Source organism: Salvelinus fontinalis, chromosome 15 (genome assembly GCF_029448725.1).
Source record: "Salvelinus fontinalis isolate EN_2023a chromosome 15, ASM2944872v1, whole genome shotgun sequence".
NCBI classification, from domain to species: Eukaryota; Metazoa; Chordata; class Actinopteri; order Salmoniformes; family Salmonidae; genus Salvelinus; species Salvelinus fontinalis.
The window spans coordinates 45,889,058-45,916,123 of record NC_074679.1 but is presented as its reverse complement, the minus strand read 5'-3'; the positions used below and the strand labels follow the sequence as shown (position 1 = coordinate 45,916,123).

General features: G+C 42.2%; 2 protein-coding genes across 4 annotated transcripts in view; both read left to right on the top strand.

Annotated features, from left to right (window-relative positions):
* The window catches only part of LOC129812058 (gamma-aminobutyric acid receptor subunit rho-2-like), a 32,826-nt gene extending 26,216 nt beyond the window's left edge, over positions 1-6,610 (top strand). For both annotated transcript variants that reach the window (XM_055863970.1, XM_055863971.1), the window contains 5 exons: positions 1,057-1,139; positions 1,411-1,551; positions 1,855-2,007; positions 4,091-4,311; positions 4,609-6,610. In XM_055863970.1, the coding sequence (XP_055719945.1) occupies positions 1,057-1,139; positions 1,411-1,551; positions 1,855-2,007; positions 4,091-4,311; positions 4,609-4,959 (949 nt within the window). In that variant the 3' untranslated portion in view covers positions 4,960-6,610. The remainder of the gene's footprint in view (positions 1-1,056; positions 1,140-1,410; positions 1,552-1,854; positions 2,008-4,090; positions 4,312-4,608) is intronic.
* A 234-nt stretch (positions 6,611-6,844) lies between these two features.
* syne3 (spectrin repeat containing, nuclear envelope family member 3) overlaps positions 6,845-27,066 on the top strand; it is a 45,164-nt gene continuing 24,942 nt past the window's right edge. The window contains exons 1-7 of one of the 2 annotated variants that reach the window (XM_055863966.1): positions 6,845-7,160; positions 8,847-9,002; positions 18,193-18,365; positions 18,696-18,834; positions 19,152-19,322; positions 25,317-25,472; positions 25,681-26,028. In XM_055863966.1, the coding sequence (XP_055719941.1) occupies positions 8,859-9,002; positions 18,193-18,365; positions 18,696-18,834; positions 19,152-19,322; positions 25,317-25,472; positions 25,681-26,028 (1,131 nt within the window). In that variant the 5' untranslated portion in view covers positions 6,845-7,160; positions 8,847-8,858. Of the gene's footprint in view, positions 7,161-8,846; positions 9,003-14,199; positions 14,442-18,192; positions 18,366-18,695; positions 18,835-19,151; positions 19,323-25,316; positions 25,473-25,680; positions 26,029-27,066 lie in introns of those variants that run through there. The other variant, XM_055863967.1, reaches the window with a different exon arrangement.

Here is a 27,066-nt window from a genome sequence, read left to right as displayed (position 1 = left end):
GTCGGATTCACGTTTATCGTCGAAGGAATGAGCGCTACAGCGAGGCCTGTACTCTGGAGCGTGATTGATTTGGAGGTAGAGGGTCCGTCATGGTCTGGGGCGGTGTGTAACAGCATCATCGGACTGAGCTTGTTGTCATTGTAGGCAATCTCAACGCTGTGCGTTACAGGGAAGACATCCTCCTCCCTCATGTGGTACCCTTCCTGCAGGCTCATCCTGACATGACCCTCCAGCATGACAATGCCACGAGCCATACTGCTCGTTCTGTGCATGATTTTCTGCAAGACAGGAATGTCCTGCCATGGCCAGCGAAGAGCCCGGATCTCAATCCCATTGAGCATGTCTGGGACCTGTTGGATCGGAGGGTGAGGGCTAGGGCCATTCCTCTCAGAAATGTCCAGGAACTTGCAGGTGCCTTGGTGGAAGAGTGGGGTAACATCTCACAGCAAGAACTGGCAAATCTGGTGCAGTCCATGATGAGGAGATGCACTGCAGTACTTAACGCAGCTGGTGGCCACACCAGATACTTACTGTTTCTTTTGATTTTGACCCCCCCCCTTTGTTCAGGGACACATTATTCCATTTCTGTTAGTCACATCTGTGGAACTTGTTCAGTTTATGTCTCAGTTGTTGAATCTTATGTTCATACAAATATTTACACATGTTAAGTTTTCTGAAAATTAACACAGTGAGAGGACGTTTATTTTTCTGCTGAGTTTACATAGTTATCATCAGTATTGAATTGGTTGTATGGAATAATAAGGACAACAGAAAAGACCAACTTCATTTGGTGTTGTAAATAGGTGATTCAGCGTACAGTGTATGTAGTGAGTCCGCACTCAAAAAATGTGATTTTCAAAGTTATGTCATGCTATTTATTTATTCCAAAAGGCAAAAAGAGAAAGTACCATACTACTTTGAAAATCTTGTGCGAGCATACAATAACTTTGAGTGCGGACCCTCTACAATGAATCGTATGTGTTGCAAACAGGCTCATAGGGGAATCTTAGGTTAGTTGATGTCACATCATGGATCTGTGTTGTCCTTACTGTACAGGGTGACAGTGACAGCAGCCTGTAACATGGACTTCAGCCGCTTTCCTTTGGACACCCAGACCTGCTCACTGGAGCTGGAGAGCTGTGAGTAACTGTCATCAACTACTATTAAGGCTCATACTGTCATAACCGCTCTCAATTTTAATAAGGGGATGAATCCTAACTAAGATACACACAGAAATCTCCATTTGACATCAATAGATGTACTCAAATGCCTATGATATCTCTAGTTAGGATTTTTTTTTGGGGGGGGGTGATTTTTCCCACTGGGCACAACATTTAGTATTTTTGACTACAGTAAATACACAAACAGAACAATATTATGGAGAATATATCAAATTTTTGTGCTCCCCAGATGCCTATACGGATGAGGATCTGATGCTGTACTGGAAGAGTGGGGATGAGTCCTTGAGTACGGACGACCGTATCTCCCTTTCTCAGTTCCTCATCCAGAAGTTCCACACCACCTCTCACCTGGCGTTCTACAGCAGCACAGGTACACTAAAGTACATTACAGTGCAGTACAGTACAGTTAAGACGGCAGATCAATGTTACGGACAAATAGGGTAATTTTAGTTGAGCTAAAGGTATTGACTAAGATTAGGGATCACGATCAGTGGTCAATGAGGTATTGGCACAGGGATCAACCACACTACATGGCATGATTTGAGTTAAAAACTCCAATACACAGTCATTTAAGTCATCATCACAATAACCACATGGAGGGAATCATAAGCATTGACATTCCCATGATATTATTGACCCATACTTTCCTTTGGTTTTGTGTTCTCCTGTACAGGCTGGTACAATCGTCTGTACATCAACTTCACCCTGCGGAGACACATCTTCTTCTTCCTGCTTCAGACCTACTTCCCTGCCACCCTCATGGTCATGCTGTCCTGGGTGTCTTTCTGGATCGACCGCAGGGCCGTCCCAGCCCGCGTCTCGCTGGGTAAAATTATGGTGGTGCTACCAATAGCTCAGAAGTGTTACGGTTTATGTCGTCTCTAGCGCTGCTTATTCCCCTCATTGTCAAATTTCCGGCATTCGGTGGTATTGTGTAAGTATCACAATGGTTTTCAGCGTCGAGCCTTGAACAATAAAGCCCTCTTTGTCAGACCTAATGAAGGTATATTGGTGTTGTACGATTTACAAGAAAGAATACATATTCAAAAATACTCAGATACTTATAGAAATGTCTGAACTTATTCTGGTAGCCCCCATTCCATATATAGTTGAAGTCAGAAGTTTACATACACCTTAGCCAAATACATTTAAACTCAGTTTTTCACAATCCCTGTCTTAGGTCAGTTAGGATCACCACTTTATTTTAAGAATGTGAAATGTCAGAAATATAGTAGAAAGAATTACTTATTTCAGCTTTTATATCTTTCATCACATTCCCAGTGGGTCAGAAGTTTACATAAACTCAATTAGTATTTGGTAACATTGCCTTTAAATTGTTTAACTTGGGTCAAACGTTTCGGGTAGCCTTCCACAAGATTCCCACAATAAGTTGGGTGAATTTTGGCCTATTCCTCCTGACAGAGCTGGTGTAACGGAGTCAGGTTTGTAGGCCTCCTTGCTCGCACATGCTTTTTCAGTTCTGCCCACACCTTTTCTATTGGGTGAGGTCAGGGCTTTGTGATGGCCACTCCAATACCTTGACTTTGTAGTCCTTGAGCCACAACTTTGGAAGTATGCTTGGGGTCATTGTCCATTTGGAAGACCCATTTGCGACCAAGCTTTAACTTCCTGACTGATGTCTTGAGATGTTGCGTCAATATATCCACATAATTTCGCTTCCTCATGATGTCGTCTATTTTGTGAAGTGCACCAGTCCTTCCTGCAGCAAAGCACCCCCACAACATGATGCTGCCACTCCCGTGCTTTATGGTTGGGATGGTGTTCTTCGGCTTGCAAGCATTCCCCTTTTTCCTCCAAACATAACGATAGTCATTATGGCCAAACAGTTCTATTTTTGTTTCATCAGACCAGAGGACATTTCTCCAAAAAGTACAATCTTTGTCCCCATGTGCAGTTGCAAACCGTAGTCTGGCTTTTTTCTGGAGGTTTTGGAGCAGTGGCTTCTTCCTTGCTGAGCGGCCTTTCTGGTTACATCGATATAGGACTCATTTTACTGTGGATATTGATACTTTTGTATCCGTTTCCTCCAGCATCTTCACAAGGTCCTTTGCTGTTGTTCTGTGTTTTATTTGCACTTTTCGCACCAAAGTACGTTCATTTCTAGGAGACAGAACGTGTCTCCTTCCTGAGCGGTATGACTGCTGCGTGGTCCCATGGTGTTTCTACTTGCGTACTATTGTTTGTACAGATGAACGTGGTACCTTCAGGCGTTTGGAAATTGCTCCCAAGGATGAACCAGACTTGTGAAGGTCTACAATTTGTTTTTCTGATGTCTTGGCTAATTTCTTTAGATTTTCCCATGATGTCAAGCAAAGAGCCACTGAGTTTGAAGGTAGGCCTTGAAATACATCCACAGGTACACCTCCAATTGACTCAAATTATGTCAATTAGCCTATCAGAAGCTTCTAAAGCCATGACATCATTTTCTGGAATTTTCCAAGCTGTTTCAAGGCACAGTCAATTTTAGTGTATGTAAACTTATGACCCACTGGAATTGTGATACAGTGAATTATAAGTGAAATAATCTGTCTGTAAACAATTGTTGGAAAAATTACTTGTCATGCACAAGTCCTAACCGACTTGCCAAAACTATAGTTTGTTAACAAGAAATTTGTGGAATGGTTGATAAACGAGTTTTAATGACTCCAACCTAAGTGCATGTAAACTTCTGACTTTAACTGTATATATTTTTAAACCTGTATTTATTTTTAAACCAGGTCAGTATCTGTCTCCTTTAGTCACCGCCCTGGGACAGCGATAACATTGAGAGAATGATTTATGATGCGTCATGTTGTCTTTGAGGGAGGTGAACCAGGTGCTGGCCTGCTCGTACACACAGTCATGCAGCTTCTTGAGCTTTTGTTATTTCCTTCTTTTTTCCACTGCAGGTATCACCACAGTGCTCACCATGTCCACCATCATTACTGGAGTGAACGCCTCCATGCCCAGAGTGTCCTACATCAAGGCTGTGGACATCTACCTGTGGGTCAGCTTCGTGTTTGTCTTCCTATCCGTGCTGGAGTACGCTGCCGTCAACTACCTGTCCACCGTGCAGGACCGCAGGGAACGTAAGATGAGAGACGAGATAAGAGAGAGGGCCAGGTCACAGGTAATGAGATGCTACCATAGTACTGTGCATCTAAGACAATTTTTGAAGAGTAACTGAATATCTCTTGTAAATACGGTTTGCTCTTAATTTCCTGCAATTCGGTTGGACTGCGAGACACTGCTGACACATGACTTCCTCTTCTTTCTTTACGGCCTAACTTAACACATGCATGTTTGGTCAAATGTCTCATTGACATGCATGATTAAAAAAATGACAGGCATGCATCTCAAGTTAGTTTAGATAATTTTTTCCTGCCGTAACCTCGGTCCTTCCCTTACCTTCTCTCCTTTCCTGCAGTCGCTGCCCTGCACCTGTGGCATGTCCCAGACCAGGACCATGATATTAGACGGGAACTACAGCGAGGCGGACACCAACAGCCTGGCCGGCTACACCTCAGGAACTATGGTGTCCGAGGAGGATGTGGAGATGCCACATGAGGTGATGAACGAGAAGCAGACTCCTGGGGAGCACATAGTGGTCCACCTGTCTGTCAGTAGCGAGTCCACAACCACCAAGAAGAAAGGTATCCGGGCCCTCAAAATCATCCAGAATACACATGCCATCGACAAGTACTCCAGGATGTTATTCCCTGGCTCCTATATCCTATTCAACTTCATCTACTGGTGTTCATACTGTATAGGAGCGTAGGGTCTACTGTATAGGTGCAGTATGGGTCCTGGTCAAAAGTAATGCACTATGTATTGAATAGGGTGCCATTTGGGACTATGTTTATCATACGACTGTGTTTAAGACACTCGTCATGGACAAGAGAAAGGCTAAGAGAGACTGCTACTGGGGTTTACATGGACATTTGATACTAATGGCCAATATTTGGATGGACTACTAACGGGTTTGACTGGGGTACTGGCCCATATGAGACGGATCTATATGGGTTTATGTTTATTATGTATATTAAGGTAAGTGTGACTCGCTCACGAATGACGAGGGAGATTGCGAAAGTCTGAGAGACGGAGACCGAGTTCTATGTGGATATTTGGCACTGATGGACAAAGAGAAAAGCCCCCGAGAGAGACAGACATTCTTCATCATCCCACTGTAGTTTGTGAGTTTCTGTCAATCGATTCCACAGTGTGATTCATAGTTCTGCAAGTACGTATCAGCTGTTGTTTAAAAACTCTTTTGTCCAAATAACTATCATTTCAAGTCTTTTGTACTCTGGGCTTGGCATTTGACAACAGAGGTGTGTCTACAATGTTGTTAGCTTTTCATTCAGGTCTATTCGGCATTCAGGTCTAAGTACCAGTTCAGTCTGTTGAAACAGCTCAGTGTTTAACAGAGTTGAGTTTAATGGTTACGTACAAAATGGCACCCTATACTCTTTATAGTGGACTACTCTGGGCAAAAGTAGTGCACTATATAGGGTGCCATTTGGGATGCAACTGATGCTTTGGATTAGAGAATCTGCTACATATGTGAAATGTTATGATGCAATATACTACAGTGTATATATATATATATATATAATGGTTTGTGGTTCAAGTGAGGTCTTAGTGGTACTAAAACAGCTGTGAAGTCATTAAAGCACTACAACAGTAACAACAATGTAGAGCATTTCAAGCTGTGAACAACAGTTACTGGGACATTTGTAGCTTACAAAGGAACTGAGTAATAGTGTATAGATATGTATTTTCCTTTCTCTGATACCTCTCATATGGTCATTATTGTATGGTTACATGCCATTGTAAAAAAGAATGTAGGCCTACAATGTAAATATATAAATCTAAAAAGAAATACCTTGTATTGTGTCACTGTAGCACTTAATAAAGATTTGTGTAATGAATTACATGTTTAAAAACATCTAAGGTGTCCCATGCCATCATACCGTAACAAGCTACAGCCACAAAAGGCAACACATGGCTTTGCTTGAGATATTGACCTTAAATGTACAGTATAGAAGATTTTTGCCTAAAACTAAATATACTTTTATTTTGAGCACTAGAGACTTTAATAGTCAGGTGAGAAGCTGCAACCCTAAAATTAGGTGAACGATTCTATTATCATTCTAATAACATGGCTGGAACAGCTTTTACTAAACACTTTTGTATCTCCATGTGTTTGCAGAAATTGTCTTTAAATAAATGCAGCTGTAGGCTATTTCTTCACTAGACAACAGTTCACATTAGTTTTGTGAAACCATAATACTACTTTAGCCAGTCCATTTTGAATAGGGAGTCAGTACGGGAAACTATTTTCCTGTATCACCATGTTGATATTTTTCATTATGAAAATAAAATGTATTGTATAATTTGGTGGTATTAAAATATTATTGATGAAAGTGTTTTATATGTTGCTGTTAGCATTTATGTTCTGTTGCAAGCATTACAACTGTTCAGACTATTAAACTCCCCCCTCCCCTCCCCTGGCTCCAGCATCCTATTTAATTTACTGGTGTCCCTACTGTATAGGAGCAGTATGGTAGCCTGGTGAATAGTGTACCATTTGGGACGCACACTATGTTCATCATACTAGTGTGTTTAACACACAGTCAAGGACAAGAGGGACTGAAATTGGTGTCCCCTTCTCTCTCTCTCACACACACACACTTGCTCTGTCAATCAGACTGAGTCCAGAAGCCCACAGTATCTGTCTAGCTCTTCAGCGCGCGCCTTTCCGTTGTAATTGTTGACGTAATACGCTCACGCCCGGCGATTATCAGTTGCTCTGCGGATTTGCTGCTCTTGTCTGGCTAAATCTGCTAAAGTTAGGCTATGCAGCTATAGCAGAGGCCTCTCCTACACTTCCTGCGTTATGCTACACGTTTACGGTGCATATTAGGTCATTTGTGGACAGGAACGTTAACTGTTACTTTCACCAATGCACAGGAATCGGTAAGTAATTTCATATCGTTCATTATTTCGGTTATCGGTAGGGCTGTTCATGTTATGGATATTTGTACCGTAAATAGCATGATGACAAACGTATTATGGACTCCATCGTCACAATATCACGTTGTCAGACTTCAGTAGTATGATATTATGGATAGACATTTCCCTTTTGTAGACCTATATCCCAATATATTTTAATTCGAAGTCTCTATTATAAGTTTGAAAACGTCCTGAAATAGCTTGTCGTTTCAGTCGTAGGGCTATTTCCATAAAATTAATTTGGATACAGGCAAATGATCAAGTCTTGCGGCAAAGATTGCAGATTCGAATCGTTTCAGTCAATATACAATTATAAAGCTACTGGGGAGTGATACTGTGTAATGTTAGCGAGTGAGTGAAATATCAATCATGTTGCGAGTCAGTTTACGAAGCGTGAGCCGTTTACGAAGCGTGAGCTGTCAAACGACAGATGGCGGGGCGGGGAGTAACTTACCCGTTAACTCTGAAAGTACATTTTAAGTTTTGTCTATTAGATTATTGGCTTTGAAACGTAGGTAAAGTTTACTTTCTCTATTAATATAGCGCGTACATATTTACTATTATGTGTTCTTTCTATTTTTCTGTTACTCTATATTGTGGATCGTTAGAGAACATACAATATCCACAGTTGAGTATAACTTCCCTAAAAGGGGGATACGTGAGGAGTTTTGATCTGTCGGGGAAAATGAGTCACTCAGAAAAATGAGTTTGGCTTCATTTTCTGACCTGTGGGGGGGGGAGAGCTGTCGTGCCCATGTGCCTTCAGACCGCCCCTTCTTTCCTTCCTGACATTGCATTATCATGACTAGGCCTACAATGCACACGATTCTAGTCAAGGATTTCAATCCCCTTGAGAGAGGAGCCTAGTAGAAACAGATTTTTAGCCTAGTATAAAAATAGATTTTAACCTATTAGAAACAAAGACTTCTGTGTTTTTAAAAGCACAACATTTTTTTTACAGACATCACAAGGACAAGGTCTGCAGTGAGACTGAGTTAAGCCATCATGACAAATACACCTTATTACACTACAAGTATCATTGATGTTATGTTCACACACACTCGGCAAGTATTCAAATACACACATGTGCTATATTGTCCGGTGAGTGCAATAACGTAACGGCCCCATTCCTTCAAACCGGGAGTCAACAGTGCAGCACTGACTGAAGTATGAGGATTCCATCAGTTCAACGATTTATTTTGTGGTTGTGTCTCCTTGGAACAGATGTGTTGTGGTAGATCCTCCCTAGGAAGGTATTTGCCAATCTTCTCTAAAGAAAAAGACGAACCAAGAAGCAGGCCTGTTGTTGTTGTGTAGTTTTACTCAAGTGTTTACGTCCTGAATACGCAGCTGTGAGTTGGTTGTAACACAGAGAAACAACATGAAGCAGTATAATTTCTCTTCTGTCTTGTGGCCATAGGGTATAGATTATTTGATGAATTGTGGGTGAGTTGTGACTGACTGATCTACAAATAATAATGAGTAGTTGGTTATGATGCAAGGTGATTTGTTGATCAGTCAATCTGCAGTCTCCTATTTCGGCTGCCGTGCCAAACAAGCCCATCTCCAGTCCATCACCGGACCAACCTTCGGTTACTAATGCACTATATACAGACTAAACCTCTCTCTCCTCTCTGTGTTTCGCCTCAGTCTGGCTCCCACATGACTCAGCAGGAGCAGCAGGAGTTTATTGATAGCCTGGAGGCAGCTCAGTCCTGGATACATGTCGTTCAGGAGAGGCTCCGGGTCAATGACAACACCCAGGGCCCCCGAGCAGCCCTGCAGGCCAGGCTCAGAGAGACAGAGGTGAGACCTTAACCACTGACACAGAGCTCTAACCAGGGATGGGAATAAATGACACTTACAAAATATAACTACAAAATACCCTAAAGACCAATGTATCAAAATATAAGATACTTTTGTGTTTAATTAAAATGCATGTATTTTCAAATACTAAAATAGATTTGCAAGTAGCTGGCCGAACAGCAACATTCTCAGGAACAGTTAGAGAAACGTTTTGCTCTGACTGATATGTTGTCTATCTACCTCGTTTGAATGCACTGTCACTCTGGATAAGATTGGCCTTGTTTCTGGGTGGAGCTCATTAGAGTAATACTCAGCATGCTTTGAAATTATACATTTTTACATATAGTTACAGTGCATTCATTTTGTTATGTTACAGCCTTATTCTTAAGTTGATTAAATTGTTTTCTACCCCTTAATCTACACACAATACCCCATAATGACAAAGCAAAATGAGGTTTTTAGATAAATAAATAAAAATGTAAATGTGATATTTCAGTTTCATTTTTTTTATACATAAGTATTCAGACACTTTACTCAGTACTTTGTTGAAGCAACTTTGTCAGCGATTACAGCCTCGAGTCTTCTTGGCTATGACTCTACAAGCTTGGCACACCTGTATTTGGGGAGTTTCTCCCATTCTTCTGTGCGGGTCCTCTCAAGCTCTGTCAGGTTGGATGGGGAGCATCTCTGCACAGCTATTTTCAGGTCTCTCCAGAGATGTTTGATCAGGTTCAAGTCCGGGCTCTGGCTGGGCCACTCGAGGACATTCAGAGACTTGTCCTGAAACCACTCCTGCATTGTGTTGGCTGTATGCTTAGGGTTGTTGTCCTGTTTGAAGGTGAACCGTTGCCCCCAGCCTGAGGTCCTGAGCGCTCTGGAGCAGGTTTTCATCAAGGATCTCTCTGTACTTTGCGCCGTTAATTTCCCCCTCTAACCTGACTAGTCTCCCAGGCCCTGCCAATGAAAAACATTCCCACAGCATGATGCTGCCACCACCATGCTTCACCGTATTGATGGTATTGGCCAGGTTACGAGTGGTGCCAGCTTTCCTACAGATGTGACGCTTGACATTCAGGCCGACGAGTTCAATCTTAGTTTCATCACAACAGAGAATCTTGTTTCTTATGGTCTGAGAGTCCATTAGGTGCCTTTTGGCAAATTCAAAGCGAGCTGTCATGTAGCTTTTTACTCAGGAGGGGCTTCCATCTGGCAACTCTATCATAAAGGCCTGATGGTTGTCCTTCTGGAAGGCTCTCCCATCTCCACAGAAGATCTTGTCCAATCATTTGAATTTACCACAGGTGGACTCCAATCAAGTTGTAGAAACATCTCAAGGATGATCGATGGAAACAGGATGCACCTGAGCTCAATTTTGAGTATCATAGCAAAGGGTCTGAAATACTGACGTAAATAAGGTATTTCTGTTTTTTATTTTTAATACATTTGCAAACATTCCTAAAAAACTGTTTTTGCTTTGTCATTATGGGGGTTTGTGTGTAGATTGATTGAATCCATTTTAGAATAAGGCCGTAACCAGTGGAGGCTGCTGACGGGAGAACGGCTCATAATAATGGCTGTAACGGAGCTAATGGAATGGCATCGAAACCATAAGTTTGGTGTATTTGATACCGTTCCACTGATTCTGCTTCAGTCATTACCACGAGCCCGTTCTCCCCAATTAAGGTGCCACCAACCTCCTGTGACTGTAACATAATGTGGGAAAAAGTGAACGGGTCTGAATACTTTCCGAATACACTGTAATTTACCAGATGCTCTTTCACAACATAGTGCGCTCAGGCATTTGATACCAATGCAGGCTGAAAGGGGGCCACAAAATTGTGAACCACTATGAAGAAAAAAAATGGTATAGAAAAGTATTTTGAAAATGCATATTACAGCTTTTGAAAGTATCTTGCATTGGAGATGCAAAATGCATTGGAGTGTAGTTCAGCCCAGTGTAATTCAACATACAAAATACTCACAAATACTCCCAGTCTCTGACCCCAACTCACCACTGACACTGTCTTAGGAGATGATGTGAGCAAAACTCGGCCCTAACTAACCAGTCATACTCGCTCAGAGGGGAAAGTGGTGAGACCAAATCCTAACTTCTGAACGAGGGTCAAAGACGTGTTTCACACTATTCAGCCAGTCTGAGCCATACTGTGCAGGCTCAGATACGCATTTTCATATTGTCCTTTCCAAAATGTCTGTTATGACTGCCCTCAACCGATCCCTCACCTTTAACTCCTGTAATACAGTAGGACACTGGTATGTGACATCAGAGTCCAGTTTCTTTTTCGTTCAGATGCTTTGACCACTCATGCAGTTTCATTGCCCTCGAGGGACGCTTCTATATATATATATATATATATATACATATACATACATACATACATACATACATACATACATACATACATACATACATACATACATTCGGTTGAAGTCGTAAGTTTACATACACTTAGGTTGGAGTGATGAGAACTCGTTTTTCAACCCCTCGCTAAAACTATAGTTTGTTAAAACAAGACATTTGTGAAGTTGGTTAGGGCATCTACTTTGTGCATGACACACATAATTTTCCCAACAATTGTTTACAGACAGATTATTTCACTCATAATGGACTGTATCACAATTCCAGTGGGTCAGAAGTTTACATACACTAAGTTGACTGTGCCCTTAAACAGCTTGGAAAATTCCAGAAAATGATGTCATGGCTTTAGAAGCTTCTGATAGGCTAATTGACATCATTTGAGTCAATTGGAGGTGTACTTATGGATGTATTTCAAGCCCTACCTTCAAACTCAGTGCCTCTTTGCTTGACATCATGGGAAAATCAAAAGAAATCAGCCAAGACTTCAGAAAAATTATTGTAGACCTCCATAAGTCTGGTTCATCTGTACAAACAATAGTACGCAAGTATAAACACCATGGGACCATGCAGCCGTCATACCGCTCAGGAAGGAGAAGCGTTCTGTCTCCTAGAGATGACCGTACTTGGGTGCGAGAAGTGCAAATCAATCCCAGAACAACAGCAAAGGACTTTGTGGAGATGTTGGAGGATGTTGGAGGAAACAGGTACAAAAGTATCAATATCCACAGAGTCCTATATTGACATAACCTGAACGGCCACTCAGCAAGGAAGAAGCCACTGCTCCAAAACAACCATAAAAAAGCCAGACTACAGTTTGCAACTGCACATGGGGACAAAGATTGTACTTTTTGGAGTAATGTCCTCTGGTCTGATGAAACAAAAATAGAACTGTTTGGCCATAATGACCATCGTTATGTTTGGAGGAAAAAGGGGGAAGCTTGCAAGCCGAAGAACCCCATCCCATCCGTGAAGCACGGGGGTGGCAGCATCATGTTGTGGGCGTGCTTTGCTGCAGAAGGGACTGGTGCACTTCCCCATGATGCCATCTCTTTTGTGAAGGGAAATTATGTGGATATATTGAAGCAACATCTCCAGACATCAGTCACAAAGTTAAAGCTTGGTCACAAATGGGTCTTCCAAATGGACAATGACCCCAAGCATACTTCTGAAGTTGTTGCAAAATGGCTCAAGGACTACAAAGTCAAGGTATTGGAGTGGCCTTCACAAAGCTCTGACCTCATCCTATAGAACATTTGTGGGCAGAACTGAAAGAGCGTGTGCGAGCAAGGAGGCCTACAAACCTGACTCAGTTACACCAGCTCTGTCAGGAGGAACGGGCCAAAATTCACCCAACTTATTGTGGGAATCTTGTGGAAGGATACCTGAAACGTTTGACCCAAGTTAAACAATTTAAAGGCAATGCTACCAAATACTAATTGAGTGTATGGAAACTTCTGACCCACTGGGAATGTGATGAAAGATTTAAAAGCTGAAATGAATAATTCTCTCCTATTATTCTGACATTTCACATTCTTAAAATAAAGTGGTGATCCTAGCTGACCTAAGACAGGGAATTTTACGAGGATTAAATGTCAGGAATTGTGAAACTGATTTTAAATGTATTTGCCTAAGGTGTATGTAAACTTCCGACTTCGATTGTACATAGACAGACACACACACACACACACACACACACACACACACACACACACACTCTACTGGTCAAAAGGTTTAGAACACCTTCTCATTCAAGGGTTTTTCTTTTCTTTTTACTATTTTCTACATTGTAGAATAATAGTGAAGACATCAAAACTATGAAATAACACATATGGAATCATGTAGTAACCAAAAGATGTTTGAGCAAATCAAAATATATTTTATATTTGAGTCTTCAAATAGCCACCATTTGCCTTCATGACAGCTTTGCACACTCTTGGCATTCTCTCAACCAGCTTCCATGAGGTAGTCACCTGGAATGCATTTCAATTAAAGTTTCTAAAAGTTAATGTGTGGAATTTCGTTCCTCAAAGCCAATTGGCTGTGTTGTGACAAGGTAGTGGTATACAGAAGATTGCCCTATTTGGTTAAAGTCCAAGTCCATATTATGGCAAGAACAGCTCAAATAAGCAAAGAGAAATGACAGTCCATCATTTACTTTAAGACACGAAGGTCAGTCAATCCAGAAAATGTCAAGAACTTTGAATGTTTCTTCAAGTGCAGTTGCAAAAACCATCAAGTGCTATGATGAAACTGGCTCTCATGAGGACCTCCACAGGAGTGGGAGACCCATAGTTACCTCTGCTGCAGAGGATAAGTTCATTAGAGTTACTAGCCTCAGAAATTGCAGGCCAAATAAATGTTTCACAGAGTTCAAATAACAGACACATCTCAACATCAACTGTTCAGAGGAGAACACGTGAATCAGGCCTTCATGGTTGAATTGCTGCAAAGAAAACACTACTAAAGGACACCAATAATAATAAGATACTTGCTTTGGCCAAGAAACACGAGCAATGGACATTAGACCAGTGGAAATCTGTCCTTTGGTGTGATGAGTCGAAATGTAATATTTTTGGTTCCAACCACCGTGTCTTGGTGAGACACAGAGTAGGTGAACAGATGATCTCTGCATGTGTGGTTCCCACCGTGAAGCACGGAGGAGGAGGTGTGATGGTGTGGGGGTGCTTTGCTGGTGACACTGTCTGTGATTTATTTAGAATTCAAGGCACACTTAACCAGCATGGCTACCACAGCATTCTGCAGCAATACGCCATCCTATCTGGTTTGCGCTTAGTGGGACTATCCTTTGTTTTTCAACAGGACAATGACCTATCACACCTCCAGGCGGCGTAAGGGCTATTTTATGAAGAAGAGAGACGGAGTGCTGCATCAGATGACCTGGCCGCCACAATCCCCCGACCTCAACCAAATTGAGATGGTTTGGGATGAGTCGGACTGCAGAGTGAAGGAAAAGCAGCCAACAAGTGCTCAGCATATGTGGGAACTCCTTCAAGACTGTTGAAAAATCATTCCAGGTGAAGCTGGTTGAGAGAATGCCAAGGGTGAGCAATGCTGTCATCAAGAAAAAGTGTGGCTATTTGACAAATCTCAAATATAGTTGAATCAAACACTTTTCTTTGGTTACTACATGATTCCTTATGTGTTATTTAATAGTTTTCATGTCTTCACTATTATTCTACAAAGTAGAAAATAGTAAAAATATGGAAAACCCCTTGTTTGAGTAGATGTTCTAAAACTTTTGGCTGGTAGTGTATATAGTTAGGGTTTCAAAGGGCCGTAAACTTTCCGGTAAATTTCTGGAATTTTTCCGGAAATTGTTCATGTGAAGTTAAGCCTTGGAATTTGTTGGATTTTGTTTCAATTTATAAAAAGTTGGCATATAACAGTGCACCTTTTTTTGTGGGACACAGATAAGGCAATTCTAGGTCTTTTGGCATATTTTGGTTAAACTATCCCCATTTCAATGGAATTTCATCCTTCTGCATGCCTTAGTGCATGCTTCCATTACATGTACAGCTGATTCTCAAGATCTTGCACACTAATGCGATGCTATTGAGCCCATACTACTACACTGTCTGAGCCAAGGTTTACATTCTTTCTGGTAAGTTGTGAGTACAATACTGGGTGGGGTGAAAATATTTTATGACATTTTTTTGTTAACTTGTAAATAGTAGCCTACAGCAAAGTGTGATTTAAATCATTTCTAACTTTAACAGTTTCTGCTAGTTAGTTTTTGCTACCATGTAGGTTTTAGCTTGCTTGGGCCTGCTAACTGAGAAGTGTTAATTCACCTGTTTCCATGATTCATTTTAAAACATTTTATCTTACAAAGGAGTTGTTTAATCTAACTGCTTAACTATTTATCTGTATGTGGATTTTTATTTTTTTACTGCCACAGGTACTATCTGATGTGTGGAGACATTTCACTGCAGCTAATGTAGAAGCAAAAGCTGCGTACATTTGCAGATACTGTGCCAAATCATATGTGAAGAATGCAACAAAGATGCAGAATCATCTGGCCAAGTGCACAAAGTTTCCTTAGCACTCACAACATGCAACATCTGACAAAAGTCCCTCTACTTCTATTCGAAGTGAAAATGATGAATTAGACACCTTATCGATAGCAACAGCTCATGGTCCTCCTGGAATCAGAAGTTCTTTTGACTTAATGGAGGAACATAGTCAGAGAAATGCTGATGAATGTCTTGCTCGAGCTGTGTATGCAACTGGTTCACCTCTGATGCTCACAGGCAATGTGTATTGGAAGAGATTTCTGAATGTTCTTTCCCCAGCATACATCCCTCCAACCAGACATGCTTTATCTACTCATTTGCTGGATACAGAGTTCAACAGAGTTCAAGTGAAGATCAAGAAAATCATAGAGAAAGCAGACTGTACTGCAATCATCTCTGATGTGTGGTCGAATGTTCATGGGCAAGGAATAATTAACTACATCATCTCCACCCCTCAACCAGCATTCTACAAGAGCACAGACACAAGGGACAACAGGCACACCGGTCTCTACATTGCAGATGAGCTGAAGGCAGTCATCAATGACCTTGGACCACAGAAGGTATTTGCACTGCTGACAGACAATGCTGTGAACATGAAGGCTGCTTGATTCTTTAGTGGATGAACCCTACCCTCACATCACACCCATTGGCTGTGCTGCTCATGTTCATGAAAACAATGGATACACTCTACAAGAGAGGCAAGGAAATGGTTAGGTATGTAACGGGTCATCAAGATATAGCAGCAATCTACCTCGCCAAGCAAAGTGAGAAGAATAAGAGCACCATATTGAAGCTGCCCAGCAACACCCGTTGAGGTGTGACTGTCATCATGTTTGACAGTCTCCTGGAGGGGAGGAGTCTCTCCAAGAAATGGCCATATCACAGTCTGCCGATACGGACAGCCCCATCAAGAGGATCCTCCTGGATGATGTATTTAGGGAGAGAGTGGTAAGCAGCCTGAAACTCCTGAAACCTATAGGATGGCATTGTCACTCTCAATCCGCTGTCTGATGTTCAGACTGCTTGCAGATGTAAGAGAATAAATCCATACTGCCCTGCCCACTTCACTGTTGCTCCAAGCAGAGGAAACTGCAGTTCTGAAATACATCAAAAAACGTGAAGACTTCTGCCTGAAGCCCATACACACCGCAGTGCCGTGTCTCACCACCTTGGCCTGGATGAGGGCAAGGTTCTTGGCAGTCTGGCAAAGTACACTTCCAAGAAAGGGCTTTGGGATGGAGATGCAATATGGCAGTCGTGCCAACATATCTCATCAGCCACCTGGTGGAATGGACTTCTTTCCCCTGTTGCCTCCATCATCCTCCAAATCCCACCAACATCAGTCGCCTCAGAGCGCAACTGGTCCTTGTTTGGGAACACACACACCAAAACATGCAACAGGCTGACTAATACAAGGGGAGAAAAATTGGTGGCGATCCAGGCAAATTTGAGGCTTTTTGAGCCAGATAGCGAGCGATCCTCAAGGTTGGTAAGTGACAGTGAAGATGAGGCATCAGTCTGATGTTCAAGAGGTGGACATTGAGGAGGTCCAGGGAGAAGACATGGACGCCTGAGAGGAAGACAACCAATTTGGGATGTATCGCATCCCACAACTGTCCCAGACAGTTTTGAATATGTATTTCTCGCACAGAATAGAATAGGTCGACTTTTGTACTATGGGGGGATAGTAGATTGACGTAGGTTACTTCTTTTGCTGTTTGTTGGGCCTACTCATCTTGTTGGCTGATGAAAAGTAAATGTGGACAGTTCTTCCAATATCTTCAATATGCACCTTGGAATTGGATAAGGACGCACACAGTTGCATCCCCGACGTGTCTGTCTTCACTTGTAGCCTGTGAGAAAGACCCGATCACGTGATTGAGAGTCTTGTGAGAGATGCTTCAGATTGTGCAGCACACTCGGAAAGAAAGGCAACGCAGCACTCCGGCCCGCAAAAGGCATGGATTTTTTTTAGGCTTTGTTACAGACACAAAGGGGATGCCGCTGTGAAATTCGAGGCATTATCAAGTGCTTCTCAAATTGTGAATGAGAGACTATTGGAGTGTGTACAGTTTGCGCAAAAAACAAAGCCGAGCTCATGCCTTTTCAAGATACTTTTTTCAAATCGTCATTAGTCTCATCATGCAGCCTTACAATGTATTAAAATCTAAACATATATATATATATATATATATATATATATATATATATAGCCCAATGTTTGTAGAACACCTAAAATTACATAACTATAAATTGATTATATAGGTGTACCTATTTGTTAACCGCTCAACACAGAATAGCCGTATGTGCGCACTCCCTCAAATCATTTGGAGAAAATATAAATATTTTATTCAGCTTTTTTAAATTTTTATATTTATAATTATAAGCAAATCTTGTCTGCTAAATGAACTACTGTAGTGTAGCACACAGCCATTTGGCATTGCCAGATCAGGACCTAACATAAGGACAACTTAGAGTATGCTATTATTTTCTTCTGAAATAGACTACATTTTCTTCATATCATGTTTCTTTAGACCCGTCTAAAATAAATAATGGATTTATTGTGAAGTTGTAGGCTATATTACATAGATTTATTAGACTTTTAAAAAAAAATCCTTGTAGCCTGTGTGGAAGCCAGAAGATGCTTAATGTTTGTTTATTTACTTGACAATCACCGGCTGACAATTTCGTGATCGCCATAACCCTATGCTTGACCACATTCTGTCAGCCCAAAATTCATGATCTCATCAAGCATCTCCTGTGTGTTGTTGGTGGACAGAAAATCCACGAGTCTGAGCATGAGGGTCGCGTGAAGGTGGACATGGTGCTGGTGGCTGCCGAGGTCTTACTGCAGAACGGAGACCAGGAGACCAGGAGCAAAACCCACGCCAGACTCAAAGAGCTCAAAGCATCATGGGAGGAGACCTGCACCTTCATAATCCACTGCCACAGGTAGCTAACTCACGACCCCTCTGTGACTTTCAATGACCTCCAATGACTTATGTGGCAGCTGAAAAGGGCAGGTCAATTACTATGTCTCCTTTTTAAAAAGGAATTGCCATGAGTTTTGTCTGTCACATCAGCAAATATTACACACCCATGGATAATGTATGCATGAGGGAATACATTCTATTTGTTCAGTTAAAAAGATTTGATTGTTAATGGCATGGCAGAAGGCCTTGTTTTTGTTTAGGCCATATCAACACCATTTTCTAAGGTCTGTCTTTGTTTTTCTATGGTCGACATTTACTCTTCAACCCACCCTACTACTCTCTTTCCCAGCCGGATAGAGTGGGTGTGGCTGCACTGGAGTGAGTACCTGAAGGCGCACGAGGAGGTTGAGATGTGGCTGGTCCGCATGCACCGCAGTCTGGAGCCGGAGGTGGAACTACAGCTGGGGGTGAAGGAGAAACTGTGGCAGGTGAGCGGACACACCTGACACTGGCCTGGGTGTCAACAATGGTAATGTCTATGTTTAGCCAGTCTGGAAACTCTCTAGAGTGTGAGTGAAGAGGGTAGGCCGTTTTTTCCAACGGATACTGAATATAGCCCAACTGTACTGCCATATTTTGAGTCTGGCTGTTTGGTCATAAGAAATAATAACCTAGCTACATCAAGCTAGCATTCAAATGCTGCCAATCATTCCTATAGAGCGCGCATAAACCAATGCACACAGTAGCTAACTTGTGTGTCTTCCAGGTAGAAAGTATATAATGTAATCTAATGTGTGTGTTCCAGGTGGACCACCAGCATGTCTTGCTGAGTGACGTGCAGAGCCAGGCACTGCTGTTGGAGAGGCTGTTGGATGAGGCTGCAGCGCTGCACAACCGTACCCAGGACCCCAGTGTGGACCAGGAGGCACAGGAGCGACTGCAAGAGGCATACAACAGCATACGGGACAGGGCTGAGGTGTGTGTGTGTGTGTGCAGTTTAATGGAGGCTTTCTGATGACTCGGAGATTATGTACATCTATTCCCTCGAATTCTCTGCAGAAATCTCAAGCTAGCATTCCTGTAATGAGCTTCGAGACCTTAACGGGTCCAAAAAGTAGGACCCATTCCCGAAATGGACCTGGGGCTTTCTCACTCAGAACGAATATGCATGAATAAATGTGTTTAAATATAGAGACCCGTTCCGAACGGACCCGAAGAATACTAGACCTGGTCGGATCCAGACCGGGGCCGATCAGAGTGAGGGAAGCAGCAGAAAAGTTCCTTTTTAAGATACATTATTAACTTCTTATGGCTGAGATCCCGTTAACAGGATCGACTTGACAACAGCCAGTGAAATTGCAGGGCACCAAATTCAAACAACAGAAATCTCATAAATAAAATTCCTCAAACATACAAGTATTTTACACCATTTTAAAGATAAACTTGTTGTTAATCCTACCACAGTGTCCGATTTCAAAAAGGCTTTACGACGAAAGCACACCATCTGATTATGTTCGGTCAGTACCTAGTCACAGAAAAACACAGCCATTTTTCCAGCCAAAGAGAGGAGTCACAAAAAACAGAAATATAGATTAAATTAATCACTAACCTTTGATCTTCATCAGATGGCACTCATAGGACTTCATGTTACACAATAAATGTATGTTTTGTTCGATAAAGTTAATATTTATATCCAAAAATCTTAGTTTGCGCGTTATGTTCAGTAATGTTTTGCCTCCAAAACATCCGGTGATTTTGCAGAGAGCCACATCAATTTACAGGAATACTCATCATAAATGCTGATGAAAATACAAGTGTTATGCATGAAACTTTAGATAAACTTCTTAATGCAACCGCTGTGTCAGATTTAAAAAAAACGGAAAAAGCACACCATGCAATAATCTGAGTACGCCGCTCAGACACAAAAACAACCCATACAGGTACCCGCCATGTTGTGGTGTCAACAGAAGTCAGAAATAGCATTATAAATATTCACTTACCTTTGATCTTCATCAGAATGCACTCCCAGGAATCCCAGTTCCACAAAAAAGTCCATAATTTATGTCCAAATACCTCCTTTTTGTTCGCGCGTTTAGTTAAAAAATCCAAATTCACGATGCGCAGGCACACTTAGTCCAGACAAAGTCAAAAAATTCCATTACAATTCGTAGAAACATGTCAAACGATGTATACAATCAATCTTTAGGATGTTTTTAACATAAATCTTCAATAATGTTTCAACCGGAGAATTCCTTTGTCTTTAGAAAGGAGAAGGAACACAGTTACCTCTCACGGGAGCGCGCCTGAGTGAGCTCATGGCACTCTGCCAGACACCTGGTTGAAACCGCTCTCATTCCCTCATCCTTCACAGTAGAAGCCTGACACAAGGTTCTAAAGACTGTTGACATCTAGTGGAAGCCTTAGGAAGTGCAATATGACCCCATAGACACTGTATATTGGATAGGCAAACCTACAAACCTCAGATTTCCCACTTCCTGGTTGGATTTTTTGAGTTCTGTTATACTCACAGACATCATTCAAACAGTTTTAGAAACTTCAGAGTGTTTTCTATCCAAATCTAGTAATGAGCAGTTTACTCTGGGCACCTTATTCATCCAAGCTACTCAATACTGCCCGCAGCCATAAGACGTTAACCAGAGCTGATAAAGCGTGAGGGAGAGGAGAGGTAGAGAGAGCTGACGCTCTAGCAGGGTCCGTGCTGTGTATGTAGGCTACTGTGAGTGTGAGCAAGTGACATGGTGAGCAGGGAGGACGGAGAGAGAGACGAGAGCCCGCAACCAACCAAGCCGACTCGCGCTATAGGGGACTAAAAGCTGCCATAGCTAGGTTATTTATCATCAAATATGATTACCTGTCTTGACTGCATTAAAACTGGAGAAGCTAGTGAAGCTAGCTAATGTTAGCTAGCTAGGCTAATGGAGGCATGCGCTTTCTCGTCCTACACAGTTACAAACAAGAATAACTCCATTAGAAATATTAAGTAGCAGTCAACCTGTTGGCGCTCGGTTGTTGTAGCCTATCCTTCTTCATTTTTAACTTTTAATTGTCATTTTAATTCCATTTTCCATTGATTAGACGTCTAACTCTTGCCACACATGTAGGCTCTATGACTGTAGCCTATTGCCACTTTGATGATTAGCCAACAACAACAATAAGCTACACGTGCCACTGTCGTGAAAAGCAAGAGCAGCAGCAAAAAATGATTACATCTATTTCTCTCTACTGCAGCAGTCGCGTTCGGACCTGTACTAGTCCATCCGGACAAGTCGATTAAAATTACACATACTTGGGCCGGGTGGCGCAGTGGTCTAGGGCACTGCATCGCAGTGCTAACTGCGCCACCAGAGTCTATGGGTTCGCCCCCAGGCTCTGTCGCAGCCGGCCGCGACCGGGAGGTCCGTGGGGCGACGCACAATTGGGCTAGCGTCGTCCGGGTTAGGGAGGGTTTGGCCGGTAGGGATTTCCTTGTCTCATCGCGCTCCAGCGACTCCTGTGGCGGGCTGGGCGCAGTGCGCGCTAACCAAGGGGGCCAGGTGCACGGTGTTTCCTCCGACACATTGGTGCGGCTGGCTTCCGGGTTGGAGGCGCGCTGTGTTAAAGAAGCAGTGCGGCTTGGTTGGGTTGTGCCTCGGAGGACGCATGGCTTTCGACCTTCGTCTCTCCCGAGCCCGTACGGGAGTTGTAGCGATGAGACAAGATAGTAATTACTAGCAATTGGATACCACGAAAATTGGGGAGAAAAGGGGTTAAAATTAAAAATAATAATAATAATAATAATTACACATACCTGAAATCCATGACTGTCATATCTGAGCCAACCCCGTGATATTATTTCGAATTTTGGATCTGGACCAGGGTAGGCTATATAGCGAACACAATAGAATGATCGAAACCATGTTGCTGTTATTGAGTGGTATTGTTTCCATCCAGACAGACAGGCTGCAGGGTACAGTAACTAACTTCTAGGTTCTCCGAGTCGAGTAACTTGAGTCTCTGAGCGTTGTTGGTGAATATTCTTCAATTTGTGCCGAGCTTCTTTTGTTGTGTACGTCCTTTTTTATTTTTCTGTAGTCACACAATCAAGGCAATGCCGTTCCTGTTTCTTTCTGTTTCATCTAGGTCTTTGAAACATCTTACAGTCCACAACGGTCCTCTCCTCTCCCTGTCTGTCTCTACTTTCAAAGGGAACAGGCTTTCGGTGCTTCTCGCCCGTTTGAACATGCTTAGCTCATGGCAGAGCTGTGCGTTTGGTCCAAAGGGGGAATATCATTCTAATGATTTATATTCTCTTTTATATGGAGGTTGTTGCTCAAAAGAGGAGAACATTTGTTCCCCTACTCTTTGAAAGGAGCTAGAACTAGCTAGTTCTACAGTGCCTTCATAAAGTATTCACACCCCTTGACTTTTCTACATTTTGTTGTTACAAAGCGGGATTACATTGGATTTAATTGTCACTTTTTGTCAACGATCTACACAACATACTCTGTCAAAGTGGGTGAAAAAACTAAAAAGCATTTTGTAAAGAATTCATGAAAAATTAAACACTAATAGATCTTGACTAGATATGTATTCAAACCCTCTGAGTCAATACATGTTAGAATCACCTGTGGCAGCGATTACAGCTGTGAGTCTTTCTGGGTAAATCTCTAAGAGCTTTCCACACCTGGGTTGTGAAACATTTGCCCATTTTATTATTTTCTAAATTGTTCAATCTCTCTCAAGTTGATTGTTGATCATTGCTAGACAACCGTTTTCAAGTCTTGATTTTCAAATAGATTTCAATCAAAACTGTAACTAGGCCACTCAGGAACATTCACTGTCTTCTTGGTAAGAAACTCCAGTGTAGATTTGACCTTGTGTTTTAGGTTATTGTCCTGCTGAAAGGTGAATTAATCTCCCAGTGTCTGGTGGAAAGCAGACTGAACCAGATTTTCCTCTAGGATTTTGCCTGTGCTTACCCGCTTTGCGTCCTTTTTTTTTATCCTGAAAAACTAACCAATCCTTATTGATTACAAATATACCAATAACATGATGCAGCCACCACTACTGTGCTTGAAAATATAGAGCGTGGTAATGTTGTAATGTGTTGGCAATGGTTGCATGTTTTGGAATAGTTTTATCTGTACAGGCTTCCTTCTTTTCACTCTGTCAATTAGGTTAGTATTGTGAAGTAACTACAATTTTGTTGATCCATCCTCAGTTTTCTCTTATCACAGCTATTAAACTCTTAACTGTTTTAATCCCTGAACAGTCTCCTTCCGCTCCGGTGACTGCGTTAGGAAGGATGCCTGTATGTTTGTAGTGACTGGGTGTATTAATACACCATCCACAGTGTAATAAAGAACTTCACCACGCTCAAAGGGATATTCAATGTGCGTTTTTTTTTTTTTTTTTACACATCTACCAATCGGCGCCCTCTCTTTGTGAGGCATTGGAAAACCTCCCTGGTCTTTGAGGTTGAGTCTGTGTTTGAAATTCATTGCTCGACTGAGGGACCTTACAATTATCTTTATGTGTGGGGTACAGATATCCCACGTGGCGCAGCGGTCTAAGGCACTGCATCTCAGTGCTAGAGGTGTCATTACAGACCCTGGTTTGATTCCAGGCTGTATCACAACCGGCCGTGACAGGGAGTCCCATAGTGCGGTGCACAATTGGCCCAGCATCGTCCGGGTTTGTTCGGTCTGGGTAGGCCGTCATTGTCAATAAGAGTTTGTTCTTAACTGACTCAAATAAAGGTTAAACACCTCTTTTTTTATAATTCAAAAATCATGTTAAACACTTATCGCCCACAGAGTGAGTCCATGCAACTTATTATGTGAATTGTTAAGCACATTTTTACTCCTGAACTTATTTAGGCTTGCCATAACAAAAGGGTTGAATACTTATTGACTTCAGACATTTTTAGCTTTTTATTTTTAATGAATTTGTAAAAATGTCAAACATAATTCCACATTAACATAATCAAACATAATTCCACATTCCACATTCCACATTATTGCCAGCAGCATACCACCCTGCATACCACTGCTGGCTTGCTTCTGAAGCTAAGCAGGGTTGGTCCTGGTCAGTCCCTGGATGGGAGACCAGATGCTGCAGGAAGTGGTGTTGGAGGGCCAGTAGGAGGCACTCTTTCCTCTGGTCTAATAAAATATCCCAATGCCCCAGGGCAGTGATTGGGGACACTGCTCTGTGTAGGGTGCCGTCTTTCGGATGGGACGTTAAACGGGTGTCCTGACTCTCTGAGGTCATTAAAGATCCCATGGCACTTATCGTAAGAGTAGGGGTGTTAACCCCGGTGTCCTGGCTAAATTCCCAATCTGGCCCTCAAACCATCATGGTCACCTAATAATCCCCAGTTTACAATTGGCTCATTCATCCCCTCCTCTCCCCTGTAACTATTCCCCAGGTCGTTGCTGCAAATGAGAACGTGTTCTCAGTCAACTTACCTGGTAAAATAACGGTAAAATAAAATAAATAAATAAAATTAACATCATAGGTTATTGTGTGTAAGCCAGTGACATAAAATCTAAATGTAATCCATTTTAAATTCAGGCTGTAACACAACAAAATGTGGAAAAAGTCAAAGGGTGTGAATACTTTCTGAAGGCACTGTAAGCTAATAGGCCCTCACTGAATACGATTCTATTCCACTATTCACCAAGTACACCAATGGGGTTTCCTTTATTCAAAGCAATATGCGTGTTCTGTATCTACTGCATATTGATACGGTTTTCTTTCATTTTATTATTATCACTGTCTGTAGCTCTGTTATTATAGACCATTTGCTGTTGCTTTTTCTAAAAGTTTTCTTGCAATGTTTTCATCTTATCTTTTAAACTACAGAATGTAGGAACATGTCATTTTCACTTACTGTATGTAGGCCCTGGTATGCTGCTGGAGATGATGAATATGAGCGTTAAAAAGTGGTGGATTTCCCCTTCAACAGGAGAGGCTGTCCGTGCTGCAGAAGATAGCTGAAGAGCACCAGATTTACCAGAGCTTCGTCCTAAAGTTCCAGGCCTGGCTGGTGTCCAAGGCTAAGGAGCTGAACACACTTACAGAGACAGAGGACACAGCCGAGAACAATCTCCAAGCCCTACAGGTGAGAGTAGTACCCCCTAGTTATACGACTCCTGGGAGGGACAGATGAGCGTTCACTCTAGTCACATTTTCTTTTTGCCTTAAAAAAACAACAAAAATAAAACATTGTTTTACTGTAAAGTTTGTTGTTATTTTAAATGCACTTTGAATTAAGTTTGAGAAGGGTGGAGAATCGTGACGCAGCATAACTCTCCTCTCCCCTCTGTCAGACCCTGGACGACAGTGTGGCCAGTGAGGAGCGGACGCTGCAGCACATCGAGGGCATGGCAGAGGTGGTGCGGGCCAACACGTCGCCCGGGGGGGTGGAGGTGGTGGAGGAGGAGGTGGAGGAGCTTCGTCTGGCCTGGCAGAGGCTCCGACAGAGCCTGTGTGAGGCTGGGGAAGGCCTGAGGAGCAGCCGAGACTCTCAGAGCCAGTACCAGAGCCGCTGCCAGCGCCTGGGGGAGGACATCGCGCAGCTCCAGGCCCTGCTTCACAGACTGACCAGAGACCTGGAGACAGCCAGGGAGGGAGACAGGACCGAGGAACAGATGGTTGGGCAGTGGAGGAAGTACACGGTGGGCTTTATACACACTCTCTGTCTCTCTCTCGTTCTCATTTTCTCTCTCTCGCTAGCTCTCTTCCTAATTTAATTTCCTTGTTGTCTACCTCTCTCTCTCCAGTCTTTCCTCTTTTGTACCCTTTCTCTCTTCCACTCTTATCTCCTTCCCCTTACTTGTTCTTTTCTTTCTTTTTCTCTTTCAGTGTCTCTGTCAATTTCGCTCCTCAACCCAAGGCTTACAGCTTTAGTTACTAGCTACAATAAGGGTCTGACACGGCACGGGCAGTTGCTCTAACTATTACCTTGCAGGAATTGGCCCTCTGGCTACATGCCTGGGAGAGGTGAGGTGGAGATGACATAGAAGATAATGGTTGTGGGATGGTATTGTATCCTCACAGTCAAAACGTACCTGTTGTGGGGCAGGTTCCCACAGTTTATGCATTTATTTGTATTGATTGTCTGAAGTGGCTTCATTCCTCTTCTAATCTCCTTCAATTCACTGATGTCAATGAATTGGACAGGTGCAAGGAAAGGCCTACATAGGCTTTCAATACATTGCTGTTACCTGTCCTGTGTTTTCAGATCAGATCATAGGGTTCTGGTGAAAAGTAGTGCACTATGTAGTGAAAGTTGCTGTTTCTCTAAAAGGTTATTGGAAAATGTATTGCGCTATTCTATTTCTTAAAGTATGTTTCTCATTTAGCAAAAAAAGTTAAGAAGAAAATAGATTTAGAAAATAAAGTTATTGGAAATGTTTTAATTCCAAGTTAGCTAAACCCTCAGGGCAGTGAGAGGAAAAAGCTCATGAAAGCAATTCAATGTTTAATTCACTCTCAATCTTGAGATTATTATTTTATACCCAAGAACATGTTTTAGAACAGTAATCTCAGTAAGAAATATGCTATGATTGCCATTGCTAGCTAGATAGTTAGCTAAAATGGTTTCCTAGCAATACACATCTTTAATAAGAAGGTATTTCAGAAGTTTGTAAGAAAATCATTACATCTTAAGATATTGTAGAGGAATTGCACTTACCTTTATGAAGTTTTTTTTC